We start from the raw sequence: 16,889 nt of genomic DNA on the forward strand, positions 1-16,889 counted from the left end.
AAGAGAAGAGAAATGAGGAAAATAAGAGTCTCACTCGATTTTATACCTTAAAACACCCAAAACACATTTTTGCACTGCACAAGGCGCTCGGGCGGTCATAAATTACAGCCCTAGCACGGACCATGCTGTCCAAGACGAAAAATCCAGAACCAGTGGCGCTCGGGCTGTCATTTCTTACCGCTCGGGCGCCGCTCGGCGCATAGCCATATCGAAGATTGCTTCTGAAACGCCTCTTCCCTTCATAATTAGGAAAAGTGGTGAACATAAAAATTGTAGCTCTATGTCTTGGCTTGCATCTCCAAGTGGCTTCATGTCATTTAAAGGTCTGAGTAAAATGTTATGCTCAATCTCCCAACATGTGTCACTGGAGGAACGACGATACACACGACACACTTCGGGGCGCTTTTGGCTTATCTTTCACAATGATTTGAACAAAACTTAAAACATGAAAGTTATAGAATTATATCTTATCTTTCAAATGGAAGTGGCCTTACATAATTTGGATCACAATACAAAATATTATGCTAAAAACCACAACTACTGCCACAGTTTCATACCGTTTCAGTACTTCCATTACCTATTTGGCACAATATCAACTTTCTATTCTACCCATCCATTCTCCGTTTCATTCTATATCATTCAATGCCATTCATATCATATCTTGAAGCCATAAACCATCACCATTACATCACATATCCCAAACTATCATCATAATAAACCATAAAAGAAATAATGAACATACTTAATCATAATCATTACCTTATATCATATGCATATAAATGTCTGGGCGTTACAATTCTCCCCTCCTTAAGAAATTTCGTCCTCGAAATTGTTATTACTGTGCGAATAATTCTGGATATCGCTGTCTCATTTCCTCCTCTGGCTCCCACGTCGCTTCTTCAACGAACTGATTACGCCAAAGAATCTTGATAATGCCGATCTCCTTATTCCTTAGTACTTTAACCTTGCGATCTAAAATCTGAATTGGAACTTCTTGATAAGTCAAGTTCGGCATCAGAGCCAACGGTTCATGTCTGAGAACATGGGAAGGGTTCGAGATGTACTTCCTGAGCATTGAGACGTGAAATACATTGTGGACTCTATCCAAGTCTGGCGGTAAGGCTAGACGATATGCTCTTTCTCCAATCCTGTCCAGAATTTCAAATGGACCAATAAATCTTGGGCTCAGCTTTCCTTTCCTGCCAAATCTCATAATGCCTTTGAGAGGAGCAATTTTAACAAATACGTGATCTCCAACTTCAAACTCCAAAGGCCTTCTTCCGATATCGGCATAACTTTTCTGTCTAGATTGGGCCGTCTTCATTCTGTCCCGGATTAAAGCAATCACATCAGCTGTCTGTTGGACCAATTCTGGTCCTAACATCTTTCTTTCACCGACTTCATCCCAGTTCAACGGTGATCTACATTTCCTGCCGTACAATGCCTCGTATGGTGCCATGCCAATCGTCGCTTGATAACTATTGTTATACGTAAATTCCACAAGTGGCAATTTAGAATCCCAGCTACCGGGAAAATCAATCGTGCAGGCTCGTAACATATCTTCAAGAATCTGTATCACTCTCTCTGACTGCCCGTCACTCTGAGGATGATATGCTGTGCTAAAAGCCAATCTGGTGCCCAAGGCTCTGTGCAAGCTCTTCCAAAATTCAGAAGTAAACCTCGGGTCACGGTCAGATACAATTGACACAGGGATACCATGAAGTCTCACAATCTCAGCTACATAGACTTCAGCATACTGGTTCATTGTAAACGTCGTCTTGACCGGAAGAAAATGAGCCGACTTGGTTAACCTGTCAACAATCACCCAGATGGAGTTGTATCCCTTTGGTGTTCTTGGAAGTCCCGTTACAAAGTCCATGGTGATGTGCTCCCACTTCCACTGAGGTATTGGAAGAGATTGCAAAGTTCCGGCAGGTCTTTGATGCTCAATCTTTACCTGCTGACATGTTAGACATTCGGATATAAACTTTGCAATATCACTTTTCATACCTGGCCACCAGTATAGACGTCGGAGATCCTGATACATCTTGGTACTACCTGGATGTATCGAGTATGGCGCGGTATGAGCCTCTGTCAAAACATCCCGACGAATGTCATTACCACTGGGAACACATATCCGACCTCTCCACGTTAACAAATCATCAGTGTTCATCACAAACTCTGTATTTCCTTTCTTATCGGCTTTAGATCGCAAATCCATCAACTGATTGTCATTAGGCTGCTCCCGTCGTATCCTATTTGTCAACGTAGGTCGAATAACCAAAGCTGAAAGTCTAGCGATGGTCCCTTGCTCTATTAAAGCGATCTCACTCCTCTGAAGATCCAATAACAATGGCTTCTGAATCAATGAGCTCAAAGAAGAAACTGACTTGCGGCTCAAAGCATCTGCAACGACGTTTGCTTTACCTGGGTGGTAGCTAATGGTCACATCATAATCTTTAACAAGTTCTAACCACCTCCTCTGTCTCATATTGAGTTCCTTCTGTGAGAATAAATATTTCAAGCTCTTGTGATCTGTGAAAATTTCACATTTCTCGCCATACAGATAATGCCTCCATATTTTCAATGCGAATACCACTGCAGCCAACTCAAGATCGTGGGTGGGATAATTCTTCTCGTAATCTTTCAACTGCCGAGAAGCATAAGCGATTACTTTCCCACGTGGCATAAGTACAGCTCCAAGTCCCATCTTTGACGCATCCGTGTATATAATAAAATCTTCAATGCGGCACGGAAGTGCTAGGATAGGGGCTAATGTCAACTTGTCTTTCAACACTTGGAATCCGTGTTGGCATTCGTTTGTCCACTCAAACTTCACCGCTTTCAGATTGGTTAATGGCAGGGCTATTTTAGAGAAATTGGCAATAAAACGTCGATAATAACCTGCCAAACCATGAAAACTACGCACCTCGGAGACTGTCGTAGGAATAGGCCATTGTTTAATCGCTTCAATCTTCATAGGATCCACTGCAATGCCGTCTCTCGAAACGATATGGCCTAAAAATGATACTTGTTCTAACCAGGATTCACACTTTTTCAACTTTTCGTATAACTGCTTTTCCCTCAATAACTGCAATACAGTTCTGAGATGCTCGGCGTGAAGTTCCCGAGTCTTGGAATAAATCAGGATATCGTCAATGAAAACGATAACGAAGCTATCCAAATATTGCTTGAAGACTCGGTTCATTAGATCCATGAAGACCGACGGAGCGTTCGTCAACCCGAATGAAATAACTAAGAACTCATAATGGCCATACCTGGTTCTGAATGCAGTTTTAGGGACGTCGGCTTCCCTAACTTTCAGCTGATAATATCCAGAACGCAGGTCGATCTTTGAAAACACTGTTGCTCCCTGTAGCTGATCAAATAGATCATCAATTCTCGGCAATGGATATTTATTCTTGATCGTGGCTTTTTTGATCTCTCTGTAATCAATGCACAATCGCAAAGATCCATCTTTTTTTTTTGAAAAATAAAACCGGAGCTCCCCATGGAGAAGAACTCGGACGAATAAAACCTTTGTCTAATAGATCCTGCAACTGATTCTTCAGCTCCATCATTTCAGTCGGGGCCATTCGGTAAGGAGCTTTCGAAATCGGAGCAGTACCTGGAATCACGTCAATCACAAACTCAACTTCACGGTCAGGGGGTAATCTAGGCACATCATCTGCAAATACGTCAGGAAAATCCCGAACTACCTCAATCTCATTCAACTTCATTGTCATCTCAGTATTCACATCTATCACAGCAGCTAAAAATCCCTGACACCCATTTGATAACATTTTCTGAGCTTTCAAACAAGAAATACAAGGAGTAACAAGCGAAATACCTGAACTCTGAAAAATCCTGCTATCATCATCTTCTGCAGGAAATTGCACCGTCTTAGCCACGCAATCAATAACGGCACGATATGATGATAGCCTGTCCATTCTCAAAATAACATCAAACGCCACCATGGGAATAATAATAAGATCAGCAAAATAGATTTTCTCATTTACTTGGACTGTACAACCTTTAAGAATACTAGAAGGCCATATTTCGTCTCCCGATGGCAACAAAATACTATAGTGGAGGGGTTCATAAGATGGAACAACATTCAAAGAGCGCAAGAAAATTTCAGACATAAAAGAATGCGTAGCACAAGTGTCAATCAAGATAATAGCTGCCTTGCCTGAAATTAAGATAGTACCTGATATAACAGAAGAATCAGGATTTGCGCCTTCTTTGGTGAGTTTGAAGTTTCTGCCTTGAACCTTATCCTTCCCTTTCTCACCCTTGATTGGACAATTTTTGATAACATGTCCAACACCTCCACAACGGAAGCATCGATTACTTCCAACCAAACACTCACCTGTATGCATTTTGCCACATTTCGGACATACAGGTCGATCATATGCATGCGGTGGCATAGGAGCTTTGGGTCGATGCTCCTCTTTCTCTTTGCCTCTGAACTTGCCCTTACCCTTCCATCCAGATCCTTGGCCCTTAGTAGAAAAATCTTGGCGCTTCAACTGTCTTTCTCTTTCAATTTCCTTATCGTCCTGCTCGGCCATCCTTGCTTTTTCAACAATCTCTTTATATGAAGCAGCTTTAGACATTCGAACGTCTCTTTTAATTTTAGCCCGGACAGCTCTCAGAAAATGCTCACCCTTTTCAATGTCATTACTGGCCAGATATGGGGCAAACTGACACCCCTCTTCGAATTTGAGAATATACTCTTGCATTGTCATATTTCCTTGCTTCAGTTCTAGAAATTCCTTCACTTTCTGACTTCGAACATCTCGAGGAAAATATTTGTCGTAGAATAATTCTTTAAACTCCTGCCACTTGAGTGCTGAGAAATTAACTGATAACTTGGTGGCGTCCCACCAGATCCTCGCCGTCTTGGTCAGTAGAAAAATGGCACAGCTTACTCGATCTTTATCATCAAACTGAAGATAATCATAAATAGCCTCCACAGCTTTGACCCATTCCAATGCGACCATGGGATCAGTGCTACCATCAAATTCTGGTGGCTTCATCTTACGAAATCTTTCGTATGCGCCTTCACTACTGGGCTCGGACATCGCTTGCTCTCTTTCTCTCTCTCACCCTGCATTCTGCATCCGTAAGAGCTGCTGGATTTGCTCACCGTGTACATTGGCTTGTTCTTTTAGTAACTTGCTAAATTCATCAACCACTCTAGATGATGAACTATCCTCCCTTCTGATGCTTTACGCTTAGGCGGCATGATCCTATAATACATATTAGTTTAAAACCATTTTCACACATAACATATCATTATTATTGAGGCTACACATCCATATTATAACAAATGATGCAGGTACATACATACCGAATTGTCGACACCAGAGGAATTCATATGCCAAATAATTGGTCCGAAAATCTCTGCTCTGATACCACTAAATGTAACACTCGTGACTAAAATACATAATCAGTGCAGAAGCTTTTAAACATAATTTGGAGATAAGGTGTAATTTAAAAAAATTTGGGCAGCATCTCCCCTTAATTAGGACATGCCATTTGACTCAAGCAACACATAAAATACATGCAAAATATTTTCAAACACATTTAATACCATTTAATACAGTAACTACACATATTCTACTTCCAAAAACAAAACAAGCTTTTCAATGTTTCCCAAAATATCCTAAAGCTTAACATATCCAAAATAACATCCAATCAAAATCTCCAAAGTTTGGCATATTCCCTTCTCTCGCTTCGACAACTCAGGGATGATCAGTCTTTCTTACCTGTGCCTGCATCACATGAACATAACTGGAATGAGTATAAAACTCAGCAAATGGAATCAATACTAACAAGATACATATATATCATTTTATTGTAAAACATGAAATGTAGGTAGCCTCAGTTTCATTTTGTTGAAAACATCATTCTTCTCATTTCATAAACATCAAAACATCAATAATATCATCCGTCAAGAATCACAATACAACAATACATAGGGATGATATTCATTTTCATTGATTAACTGAAAAATTGATAGTTCTTATAAGATAGTTCATTCTTGCTAACCCTCTTCGTAAAAACGAATCTTATAGGAGGGACATGTACCTCTGCATAAAATGCATCTTATAAGAGAGTACATGTTTTCATCGTTAATTGGCCAATTACATTGCGGATTTAAAATTGCCAGAGGCAACACCGCTACTATCACTATCAATCCAATCATTCAATCATATAAAACTTCATTTAGGCATTTTATCGAACATCTTTGAGGCTTCATTTAAAGTTTAACTCCTTTCATTCAAAAATGCATATAATTGCACTACCATATATACATATTTACATATATATATCATGAATGGAATTTGAAAGGAGTTCACGCCATAGAATCATCAAAACACATACATATAGAATCATGTGATGCATTCAAGAATTGCTTCCACTTACTACACTTGGAGAACTTGGTTTCTTAAACCTTGAAGTTGATCCTACAACAATAAACCCAATAACTAACCATCAATACCCAAATAATACCCTTAAATGACCATTTAATCCATTACACCAATCACAACTATCATGCCCTAACTCCACCATCTTCAATAACTCAAGAACAAGAAGAAAACACACTTACCTTTTCTCCTTTCACTAAAAAGGTTAAGTTCCAACTCCGGATTGAAGATTAATTGCTTGATTAAAAGAAAGGAGAAGAAGAAAATGAAGAACCCTAGCTTAGAATCGATGGAGAAGAGAAAGAAAGAGAAGAAAAATGAGGAAAATAAGAGTCTCACTCGATTTTATACCTTAAAACACCCAAAACACGTTTTTGCACTGCACAGGGCACTCGGGCGGTCATAAATTACCGCCCTAGCGTGGACCATGCTGTCCAAGATGAAAAATCCAGAACCAGTGGCGCTCAGGCTGTCATTTCTTACAGCTCGGGCGCCGCTCTGCGCATAGCCATATCGAAGATTGCTTCTGAAACGCCTCTTTCCTTCATAATTAGGAAAAGTGGTGAACATGAAAGTTGTAGCTCTATTCTTGGCTTGCATCTCTAATTAGCCTCATGTCATTTGAAGGTCTGAATAAAAAGTTATGCTCAATCTCCCAACATGTGTCACTGGAGGAACGACGATACACACGACACACTTCGGGGCGCTTTTGGCTTATCTTCCACAATGATTTGAACAAAACTTAAAACATGAAAGTTATAGACTTATATCTTATCTTTCAAATGCAAGTAGCCTCACATCATTTGGATCACAATACAAAACATTATGCTAAAAACCACAACTACTGCCACAGTTTCATACCGTTTCAGCACTTCCATTACCTATTTGGCACAATATCAACTTTCTATTCTACCCATCCATTCTCCATTTCATTCTATATCATTCAATGCCATTCATATCATATCTTGAAGCCATAAACCATCACCATTAGATCACATATCCCAAACGATCATCATAATAAACCATAAAAGAAATAATGAACATACTTAATCATAATCATTACCTTATATCATATGCATATAAATGTCTGGGCGTTACAGGTTTGATTTGATACGAGGCTTTATTGTTTTCAATGTAATTGTTAAACAATGCCGGGTGTCACCGATGCTTCGGACTCGGGGCGTGAAATTCTGCTTCAGCCAATGATCTAGACACCGTATGTTGCTTTTTAGTCTTGCAAGATATTGGGGAAATACCGAGAAGCACAAACCATCCTGTGAGTGATCTCCGAGTCAAAGGGCAGCTAGCCCAGTCTGAATCGCACCAGCCATATAATTGTATATCACAATCATGGCGTAATAGAATGCCTTGACCTTGATTACCATTCAAATATCAAACAACTCGAAGCGCAGCTTCCCAGTGTTCTTCCCGTGGTTGTTGCATAAATTACGAAGCACATGCACGCTATAGGACAGCTCCGGCCGGGTGAAACAAAGATATATGAGGCGACCCACTAGACGACGATACCTTTCTGGGTCATCAAGCAATGTTCCATCAGCCAACATCAACCGATGATTTTGCTCCATAGGAAAGCTAGTAGGCTTTGCTCCCAATAGTCCAGCTTCGGAAACTATATCCAGAGCATATTTACGCTGGTTCAGGTAGATTCCATCAGGGCTCCTAGCAACTTCAACACCTAGGAAGTATTTCAGAACTCCCAAATCTTTCATGTTAAAACAATTATTCAAATAGGTCTTGAACCGTTGTATGGCATCATGACAATTTCCAGATATTATCAAATCATACACATAAACAAGGACGTTGATTTTTATGTCTCTTTGCTGCAAAGTAAAGAGCGATTAATCAGAATATGATTGTTATAATCCATACCCTTTTAGAGCTGCAGACAGTTTGGCGAACCAACATCGTGGTGCTTGCTTTAGCTCGTAGAGTGATTTCCAAAGCTTGCATACCATTCCTGGACGTTGAACTTCGAATCCGGGAGGCAATTTCATGTACACCTCTTCTTGAAGGTCTCCATGAAGGAAAGCGTTGTGGACATCCATTTGATGCAACTCCCAATGCGTTGCCTCTGCTACAGCTAAGAATATTCGCACCGTAACCATTTTGGCCACCGGAGCAAATGTTTCCGTATAGTCGATTCCATCCATTTGATGATTACCAATAATTACCAGCCGAGCTTTATGATGCTCTATGGTGCCATCGGAGTTGTACTTTATCTTGTATACCCATTTGCAGCCAAGTTCCTTTTGCCCAAATGGCAAATATTCCATCACCCATGTCTCATTATCTTCCAAGGCCTTAATTTCATTCCGCATTGCCTCACACCACCTTTCATCCCTTACTGCTTCAGAGAATGATACGGGCTCATGGTCCGCAGTAATGGCAGCAAGAAAATTCTGATGCCGCATTGAAAATTTATCACAATTCACATAGTGTGCTATAGGGTAAGGCGTACCTGAGGCATGCGTTGGAGATGGTGAAGCGGTGGAGGGGCTCAATTTCTGAATGGTATTAGTGACATAATCGCGTAGACGAACAGACGGCTCTCTCAGTCGATGTCCACGACCCAATTGTCCAAGCTGTTCCCCATCAGCTATGTCATGCTCATTTTCTCCAGACACTTGGGCTGCTACCTCTTCATTTTCTCGAGTGCCTTCTCTTTCATTTTCTCCAGGACACCTCCTATCAACGCCTTTATCTGTTCCTTGATCGACTATATCTCGTGTATCGTGTGAAGTATGATCATCACAAGTGCTCCCCACAACTTCATACTCATCATTTGCTACTGCTTCAGAAGAAACACTTCCTTCAACAACCTCTTGAGCAAAAAGAAATTCTGTTTCAAAGAAATCCACATCTCGTGAGACAAAATATTCTTTTGTATCCAGATCGTATAATCTCCATCCTTTTTTTCCATGTGGATATCCGACAAATATGCATCGGCAACTTCTGCTTGAAAATTTGTCCCTTTTCCCTCTTTGGTTGTGTGCGTAACACAAAGACACGAACACTCTCAAGTGTTCATATGAAGGCGGTTGTCCATATAAAATTTTGTACGGAGTTTTTCCATTCAAGACTGAAAAAGGGGTCCTGTTTATTAAGAATCCTGCAGCTAATACACATTCTCCCCAAAATTTAATAGGAAGTTGAGCTTGAAATCGCAGTGCTCGTGCTACATTCAAAATGTGCCGGTGTTTTCTTTCTACTCTTCCATTTTGTTGTGGTGTTGCGGTACAAGAGGTTTGAAAGATAATACCGTGTTCAAGAAAGTAATTCTTCATGCAAGTAAACTCAGTCCCATTATCACTCCGAACAGTTTTGACTTGCTTATTATATTGTCTTTCCGCCATTGCAAAGAAATTCAGCAAAGTACGTGTCACCTCTTTCTTATCAATCAATAAGAATATTCATATCGCTCTAGAATAATCATCCACTATTGTCAAAAAATAAGAAGCACCACACGAAGAAGGAATTTTGTATGGACCCCACAGATCACAATGAAAAAGTTCAAAGACATCACTGGCTTTATTATTACTCAAAAGAAATTTGTCTCTAGTCTGTTTTGCCCATTTACATACATCACAAGCTTTATTCAACGTCACGCTATTTCTACCGTTTCTAACAGAGAGGACTAACTTGGTAATGTCCATAGAGGGATGCCCCATCCACCTGTGCCAACGATCAAGGGAGTTTGTTCCATCGGTCTTCAAAGCTTTCACACATGATGCCTTTCGGAAATGATAGAGCCCATCCCTCCGTTTACCCGCACCAATCAGCATCCTCGAAGTGCGGTCCTGAAAGACACACATATTTTTAGTGAATTGGGCAATACAATCCGATTCATCTATCAATTGCGACACGGAAATCAAATTGCAATTTAAACGGGGCACATAAAGAACATTTTTAAGTTCCAAATTTTCATCAAGTTTCACTGATCCTTCTTTTGTGGCAGCTGCGCACTGTCCATCCGGCAATCCCACAGGGCATCCAGACACCCTCGTAGTTCACTCACATTCTTCAAGCTCCCAGTCATGTGATTGGATGCGCCTGTGTCAATGATCCATGGATTATTTATGTGATTACCTGTCATCTTCTCACTTGTACTTGGTTTATGATTGTTCACCATCTGAAGAAGGTTCTGCCACTGCTCATTACTCAGGCCGGCCAAACCTGATTTTTCTGAGTCAATTTCAATTACCGCCAAAGCACTTGCAGTTCTTTCTGTGATCTGAGCAGCATTGGCCCGGACTGTTCCACTTCGTCCACGCCCAGTTCCTGTGCGTTGTTGTTGTTGTTGTCCTCCCATACCACGTCCACCAGCTCTGCTTTCACCACGAGGACAGTCACCCCACCATTCTGGGTACCCAATAAGCTGGAAACAGCTTGTTGAATCATGGCCTGTTCGGTTGCATTTCGGGCAGATCATTGTATTGTCTTTTGTCTCTCCGCGTCCCTTCAATCTGGTGTTTGTTTGAACAGCGAGTCCAATGACTTCTCCTCGTTCTTCCCTTGCACGAGTGATAATCTTCATTCTTTCTTCTTGGGCCAAAGCCAAATATACTTTGTTCAAAGTCGGCAATGGTTCTGTTGCAAGTAGGTTGGATCGAACAGTACCGTAACTCCCTTCATCCAATCCCATGAGAAATTGGTGTACCTTTTCTTCTTCTCGACGCTTCTCCAATTTTGCCGAGAGTTTGCACTTGCACCCTGTGCAGGTGCAAGTTGGGATCTGATCATAATTTGCTAGTTCATCCTAGAGAGCTTTCATCTTCCCATAGTAAACAACCATGGACAGCCCGTGTTGTTTACATTCATTCAACTCGGTTTTTATTTGTTGAATCCGAGGTCCATTTGCAATGTGAAATCGTTCCTCAATGTCTTCCCACAGATCTTTCGCGTTCTCCTCATGCGAGATGGTAGAGTGCAGGTCGGGTTCAATTGTGTTCCGAATCCATGATACCAACATGGACTGAACAGTCCACCAGTCTTCTAATTCAGGAGATCCTTCCTGTGGTTCTGAGATGGACTCGTCCACAAAACTCCATTTTTTTCGAGCTCGCAGCGAGGTCCAGATAGATCTCGCCCATTCCTCATAGTTCTCATCACCTCGCAACTTGACTTGCGTGATGACGTTTCCTGGATTGTCATTTGATGACAAATCATATGGGGAGTTTATCTTCTTCCAAGTTTCATTCTTTGGTGTTTTATCAGAATCAGCCATATCAATTTGAGAAGATGTATGGCACGAAGAAAATCAAGGCTCTGATACCATAAAAGAACGTGAATTGAGGAGAAGCCTTTTCTGTCTACCTTCATGCCACCAAAACCCAGAATATATACAATCTATCTTTCCACAGACCTCCCCAGGATCACTCCTAGAAAAGCTCACAATCAAAGGACACAAAATAATGGAAATATATATATATACCATATTTACAGCTACCTCAATATTTACTATACTGAGCCACCCAACACCCAATATGTTTGATGGTTAGGTTAATAATTATTGTATCATGTGATCTTTATCTTTCTGCACAAGTCTATGTGTACGCGTTAGTTGTTTTTATTTGCAGTTGGATTCAGATTTTGGTCACATTGTGAGTTGAGATTTTTGTGTGTGAAAAATGAAGACATTATTTAGTGCCATATCATTAAAGCATTAGTGTCAGCTAATCTTTGTTTTGTTGGCATACTTTTTATTGCACTGCGATATCTAGCTCTTGGTGTTCCATATCTTCGGACCAGTGTAATTTTATTGAATACTATTTTTATGTTGTAGACCAGTGTAATTCCTTAAATGCCTAATTTATAACTATATTTTTATGTTTCATTGATCTATATGACTATATTAATGAAACGTCCACTACTTTTAAACTTTAAAATCCTACTAATTTTTTTTTTTGAAACATGACATTTGAAATTCACCATTTAAAATAAATTAACATTTTCGTAAATAAAAATATTAATTTAACATTTAAAATCTCAAGTGCATAAAATACCTAAAACGTCAATTAACAAAAATACAATTTCAGCTTTTAACATGATCAAAACTAACTTCAAATTAAAACATAAAAATCTTTAATTTACTCATTAACAAAATCTTTTAAAACTTTGAATATCAAGCTAATGCGGAAATAATGTTCCTCGGGAGTGTACTGCCTATCCGATCCACTATAACGTTAGCGCCTCCCTCAGTAACATCATCACCTGCAACATTCAAACTTAATGAGTCTAATGACTAAGCATGTTCTATACATGCGTAGCAAATAATACATATACAAGCACATACATTAAAATCATATTTTTATTCAAAATAAGCTTGTTATCATAAATAAATCATAAATCGTCAAATCGTAAAGCTGTCAATCATTTATCATTTTAGGTGAAGTTTGATCCTTGAAAATGACTAGCTTTTATCCTTTGGTCGACTAATCAGTCTTAGCTCACCATTGCGCATGGAGACGGGCACTAGGTACCAACGTAAAATGGAAAAACCATCGTTGGGCTCTCTCTGGAGCCTTCTCCCTCACGATATTCCCAAAAATCATATATCATATCATTTATGTTACAGTCAATTCACATCCTTCAAAATATTTTTTCCTTTTCTTTTAAATCATAAAATATCGTGTCTTTCCACATTTGAAAAATAGTATTTTTAACAGTAAAAATTTCACAGATTTACAATAAATCATAAAATCTCATATTTTTATCATAAACGTTTTAAAATATCATTTAGCATGCGTTATGATCCCTCGGGACACTGCCAACCCTTTTCGTACTATTCAGGTGTAAAATGATCGTCTTTCCCCTGGACTTAAAATTTCTCGATTTTGACCTTTTCTCACACTTATTGACTCGAGACTATCCCAAATAATTATTTAAGCTTAAACTTGACTTCTAATATTTTTATTTAACGTAAACTCGATGATTTCGATTTAATTCCATAATTACTAATTCGTGAAACGTTTAATTCCTGAATTAATTCAAACTTAAATATTTTGTTCTCAACCTTTAAATATAAACATTTCATACTTAAAAGACCCTCGTGAACCATGAACCGACCTCCGTGGACCATGGTTCAAACCCTTTCTTCTCCTAACCCTTCAACCGAACCCTAGCCTTCCATATCGAGCCACGACCCAAATTCATCGAGTCATGGCCGAGCCATCGTGAACCATACCCTGACCAGACCCCCTAGGGACCCTATTAAACCCTCTTGGACCAGCACCGAGCCCTCCAGCCCTCAACCAAGCCGCACACACCCATGTGCGGAAGCCCTAGATCGAGGCCCTTCTCATTTTTTTCTTTTCTTCAAGCCACCGTGAACTAGCAGCCGACGAATTCTACTAGGACTCTACTTACCAACGCTAGCCATCCTCCAACCGAGCCGTGAGCCCCCTTGCCCGTAGCTTCACCTAGCACGCATGGGAAAAGTCATAGTTCACGAGGACTCTTCCCTAGCCGCTGCACTCTAGTTATAGCCATTCTAGGACTTTTCCCAACCCTTGAACACGTCTAGCCCAGCCCCTAGCCCAGCCTTGGCCGAGCCGTGAGTAGCCAAGCACCCTTAGTCGTAGCCTTGAAGACGTGCGAAGACATGATACCCTAGCGAACCCTAGGTCTCCTCCTTCCTTGGCCAACTCGATTACAACCTTCGTGTGTCCCCTTAACGACTATTTTCCTAGCCCTTAAACACATCCTATTGGCAGAGTGTTCTTGGAATTCATAACATTTTTCAAACATGCATAAAATTGTCAAAACTTTGAAAATATTTGTCAATACGTTAAGCAAATTTTACTCAATTATTTTTCATGCTAAAATAAACAAAACATACATAATATGGATTGAATGATGTGTCAAAGGAATTTAGAAATGTTCCTTTCCGTTTTAGAACGCTCGAATATACAATCATCGACGTGGGTGCGAAAAAAGACGAACATGCGACGAAGAACTCCTTGTTTTCTCCACCTCCTAATTTTCAAAACTTGTGTGTGTAGTGTGTGTGTTTTCGGCTGATTCAAACCCTTGGTTTCTATTTTATAGATTTTAATTTTCATGATAACGGGCTTTGATTTTAGGCTTTTATGTTTAGGAGCAATTGGGCCTACTTATCTTAGGTAAATTAGGCCTAATAACCCCTATTTAATTGAAAAATAAAAGTTTATAAAAATTAGTTTTTAAAAATAATACTTTTTGTGGGGACCCGGGCTCTAACTCAATTATCTTTTTGGGATTAATTGGATCTTTGCTAGAAAATGTGGGTCAAAATTTTGCTTTTAACATTTGTTCAAATGTATATAAACAAGCACAAGACATTATATATAAAATTCCTGTCATTTTATTCAACTACAATTAACATTCACATATTCGTCTACAATTAACAGACTAGTGTTTAGAAATTCAGTACATGTCTAGTAATAAACCACTAGTAATCTTCTACGCCCGTAATCTCCACGCTATCTCGATCTCTCATCCTCTGCGTGACCCCGATCCTGTCCCACCTGTTGTCATGCACACATACAGACACAACAACAGCCGGATACTCCGGTGAGAACAAATCCCAGTATAAAACATGTATACATGCATGTCATGCAAGTAAATACAAAATCATAACACATAAATCAGTAATTATGACACACTAGTGAATACAGATAAAACTCTTCAATTCTTATTCTTTGACTCGACTCATATCTAAGTCTAGGGATCCCGGTGTGAATAAGACGTAACAAGTCTCCCACCTACTCTCCCAATCGGGGTGGCGGTACGTCTTATTCCTAGACTTCGGTCATATCTGTATCGAATGTCTACAATCGGAGATGATCTGCTCCTATGCGTCGATACACCGAACGTCTAGTTTGACAATCTGTCAATGACTCCTACCTCAAATGTTTGAATATAAATCTATAAACAAGACATAATCATAATCAAACATAATTAAAAATCTAGTATGTGATTTTGGGAAACTCGTATCCAGTCTTAATCGAGTCATGTCTTCCCGTGTTCACATGAATTATACCTTTCGTGTCGAACAATCTTTCGTTGCCGAAGTCTCAAGTTCAAAGTGGCCAATACAAATCTGAAATGGCAATGTATAGATGCATTCTATCAAGACACAACTCAAAGCCACTCATATACAAATCATATTCAATCTCGGTACCAATCGACGGCATAACGGCGTAAACTCGATGTCTCCGTCAACTCAACACTAACCAAATCTCAACAATGTATAACCAATACCATATCATCACAATTCTAATTCCAGCATGTCGAAAAAACTATTCAATTCAATCAATATATGCTGAAATTCATAACAAATGCATACGGTATCATTTCTTCGATCCGGTTTCAATTATACACTCTATGATATCACAAGAACACATAATCTAGTGTAACTCACAATTTCCTCAACCTCACTATCTCAAATCATGCAGGAAATGAATGAAACTTACATCCCCTTGAAGCCTTTGATGAGAGGAGCACGGAAATGAATTCGGATCGAAATTCGGTTGGTTAGATCTTGCACTATCAAGTTTCTCATGTACTTTGGAGTTGAGGATGTTTCTTGCAGAGATTTTCGTTCTTCAGCTGAGAATTGATAGAGGAATGGAGAGGTGTACCCCTATCTATGCATGGCAAGGACACATGGCTTATTTTTCATTCTGCACGTCTCGCGCATATGCGCGACCTCAACCGGCGCATATGCGCGAGACCTACGGTCTCGGCATATAACAATGTAATCTGCTGGCGCATATGCGCGCCCCTTCTCGGCGCATATGCGCCCAATACTCTGGACAACTCGCGCATATGCGCGCCTCTTGTCGCGCATATGCGCGAGACCTTCGTCTCAGCATCTCTTGAACTCACTCAGCTCGCGCATATGCGCGCCCACCAGCCGCGCATATGCGCGAGACCTTCGGGTCTCACACATAATTCTTGCACATATTCTCAACTCAACAATTCCAAGCCCATCTCGACATGCTCTGTCTANTCTCCCCCTCTAAGACATAAGTTCGTCCTCGAACTCACAGGCAATAAATCATAGTAAGTACAGGAGTAAGATAATCAAAAGCTGAATAATTACTCACATCACGGCAACAACTCTGGATATCTCTGTCTCATCTCTGATTCTATTTCCCAAGTCGCTTCTTCAATGCCGTGACGACTCCATTGGACTTTCACCAGCGGAATAGTCTTCGTTCTGAGTTGTTTCTCTTTCCGATCCAGAATCTGAATTGGCTGCTCAACGTAACTCAAAGTCTGATCTAACTCGGCTTCTTCAGGCTGCATGACATGAGAACTATCTGGCATATATCTACGCAACATGGATACGTGAAAAACTTCATGTATCCCAGATAAAGAAGGAGGAATGGCGAGCCGATAGGCAAGATCTCCTATCTTCTCGAGAATCTCATATGGACCGATGTATCG

The 16,889-nt window shown here is 40.1% G+C and overlaps 2 protein-coding genes across 2 annotated transcripts; both read right to left on the minus strand.

Annotated features, from left to right (window-relative positions):
• Window positions 1–835: 835 nt before the first annotated feature.
• On the minus strand, window positions 836–5,087 carry LOC140977625 (uncharacterized). The gene is made up of 5 exons (XM_073442373.1): window positions 3,562–5,087; window positions 2,597–3,446; window positions 2,102–2,503; window positions 1,812–1,957; window positions 836–1,325 (listed from the first exon to the last, which is right to left on the minus strand). The coding sequence occupies exons 1-5, from the start codon at window positions 5,085–5,087 to the stop codon at window positions 836–838; spliced, it is 3,414 nt and encodes a 1,137-aa protein (XP_073298474.1).
• Window positions 5,088–10,389: 5,302 nt separating this feature from the next.
• Window positions 10,390–11,682, minus strand: LOC140977626 (uncharacterized). Its single transcript, XM_073442375.1, has 2 exons — window positions 11,271–11,682; window positions 10,390–11,168 (listed from the first exon to the last, which is right to left on the minus strand). The coding sequence occupies exons 1-2, from the start codon at window positions 11,680–11,682 to the stop codon at window positions 10,390–10,392; spliced, it is 1,191 nt and encodes a 396-aa protein (XP_073298476.1).
• Between the last annotated feature and the right edge of the window lie 5,207 nt (window positions 11,683–16,889).

The sequence above is a fragment of the Primulina huaijiensis genome, chromosome 5 (genome assembly GCF_012295235.1).
Source record: "Primulina huaijiensis isolate GDHJ02 chromosome 5, ASM1229523v2, whole genome shotgun sequence".
NCBI classification, from domain to species: domain Eukaryota; kingdom Viridiplantae; phylum Streptophyta; class Magnoliopsida; order Lamiales; family Gesneriaceae; genus Primulina; species Primulina huaijiensis.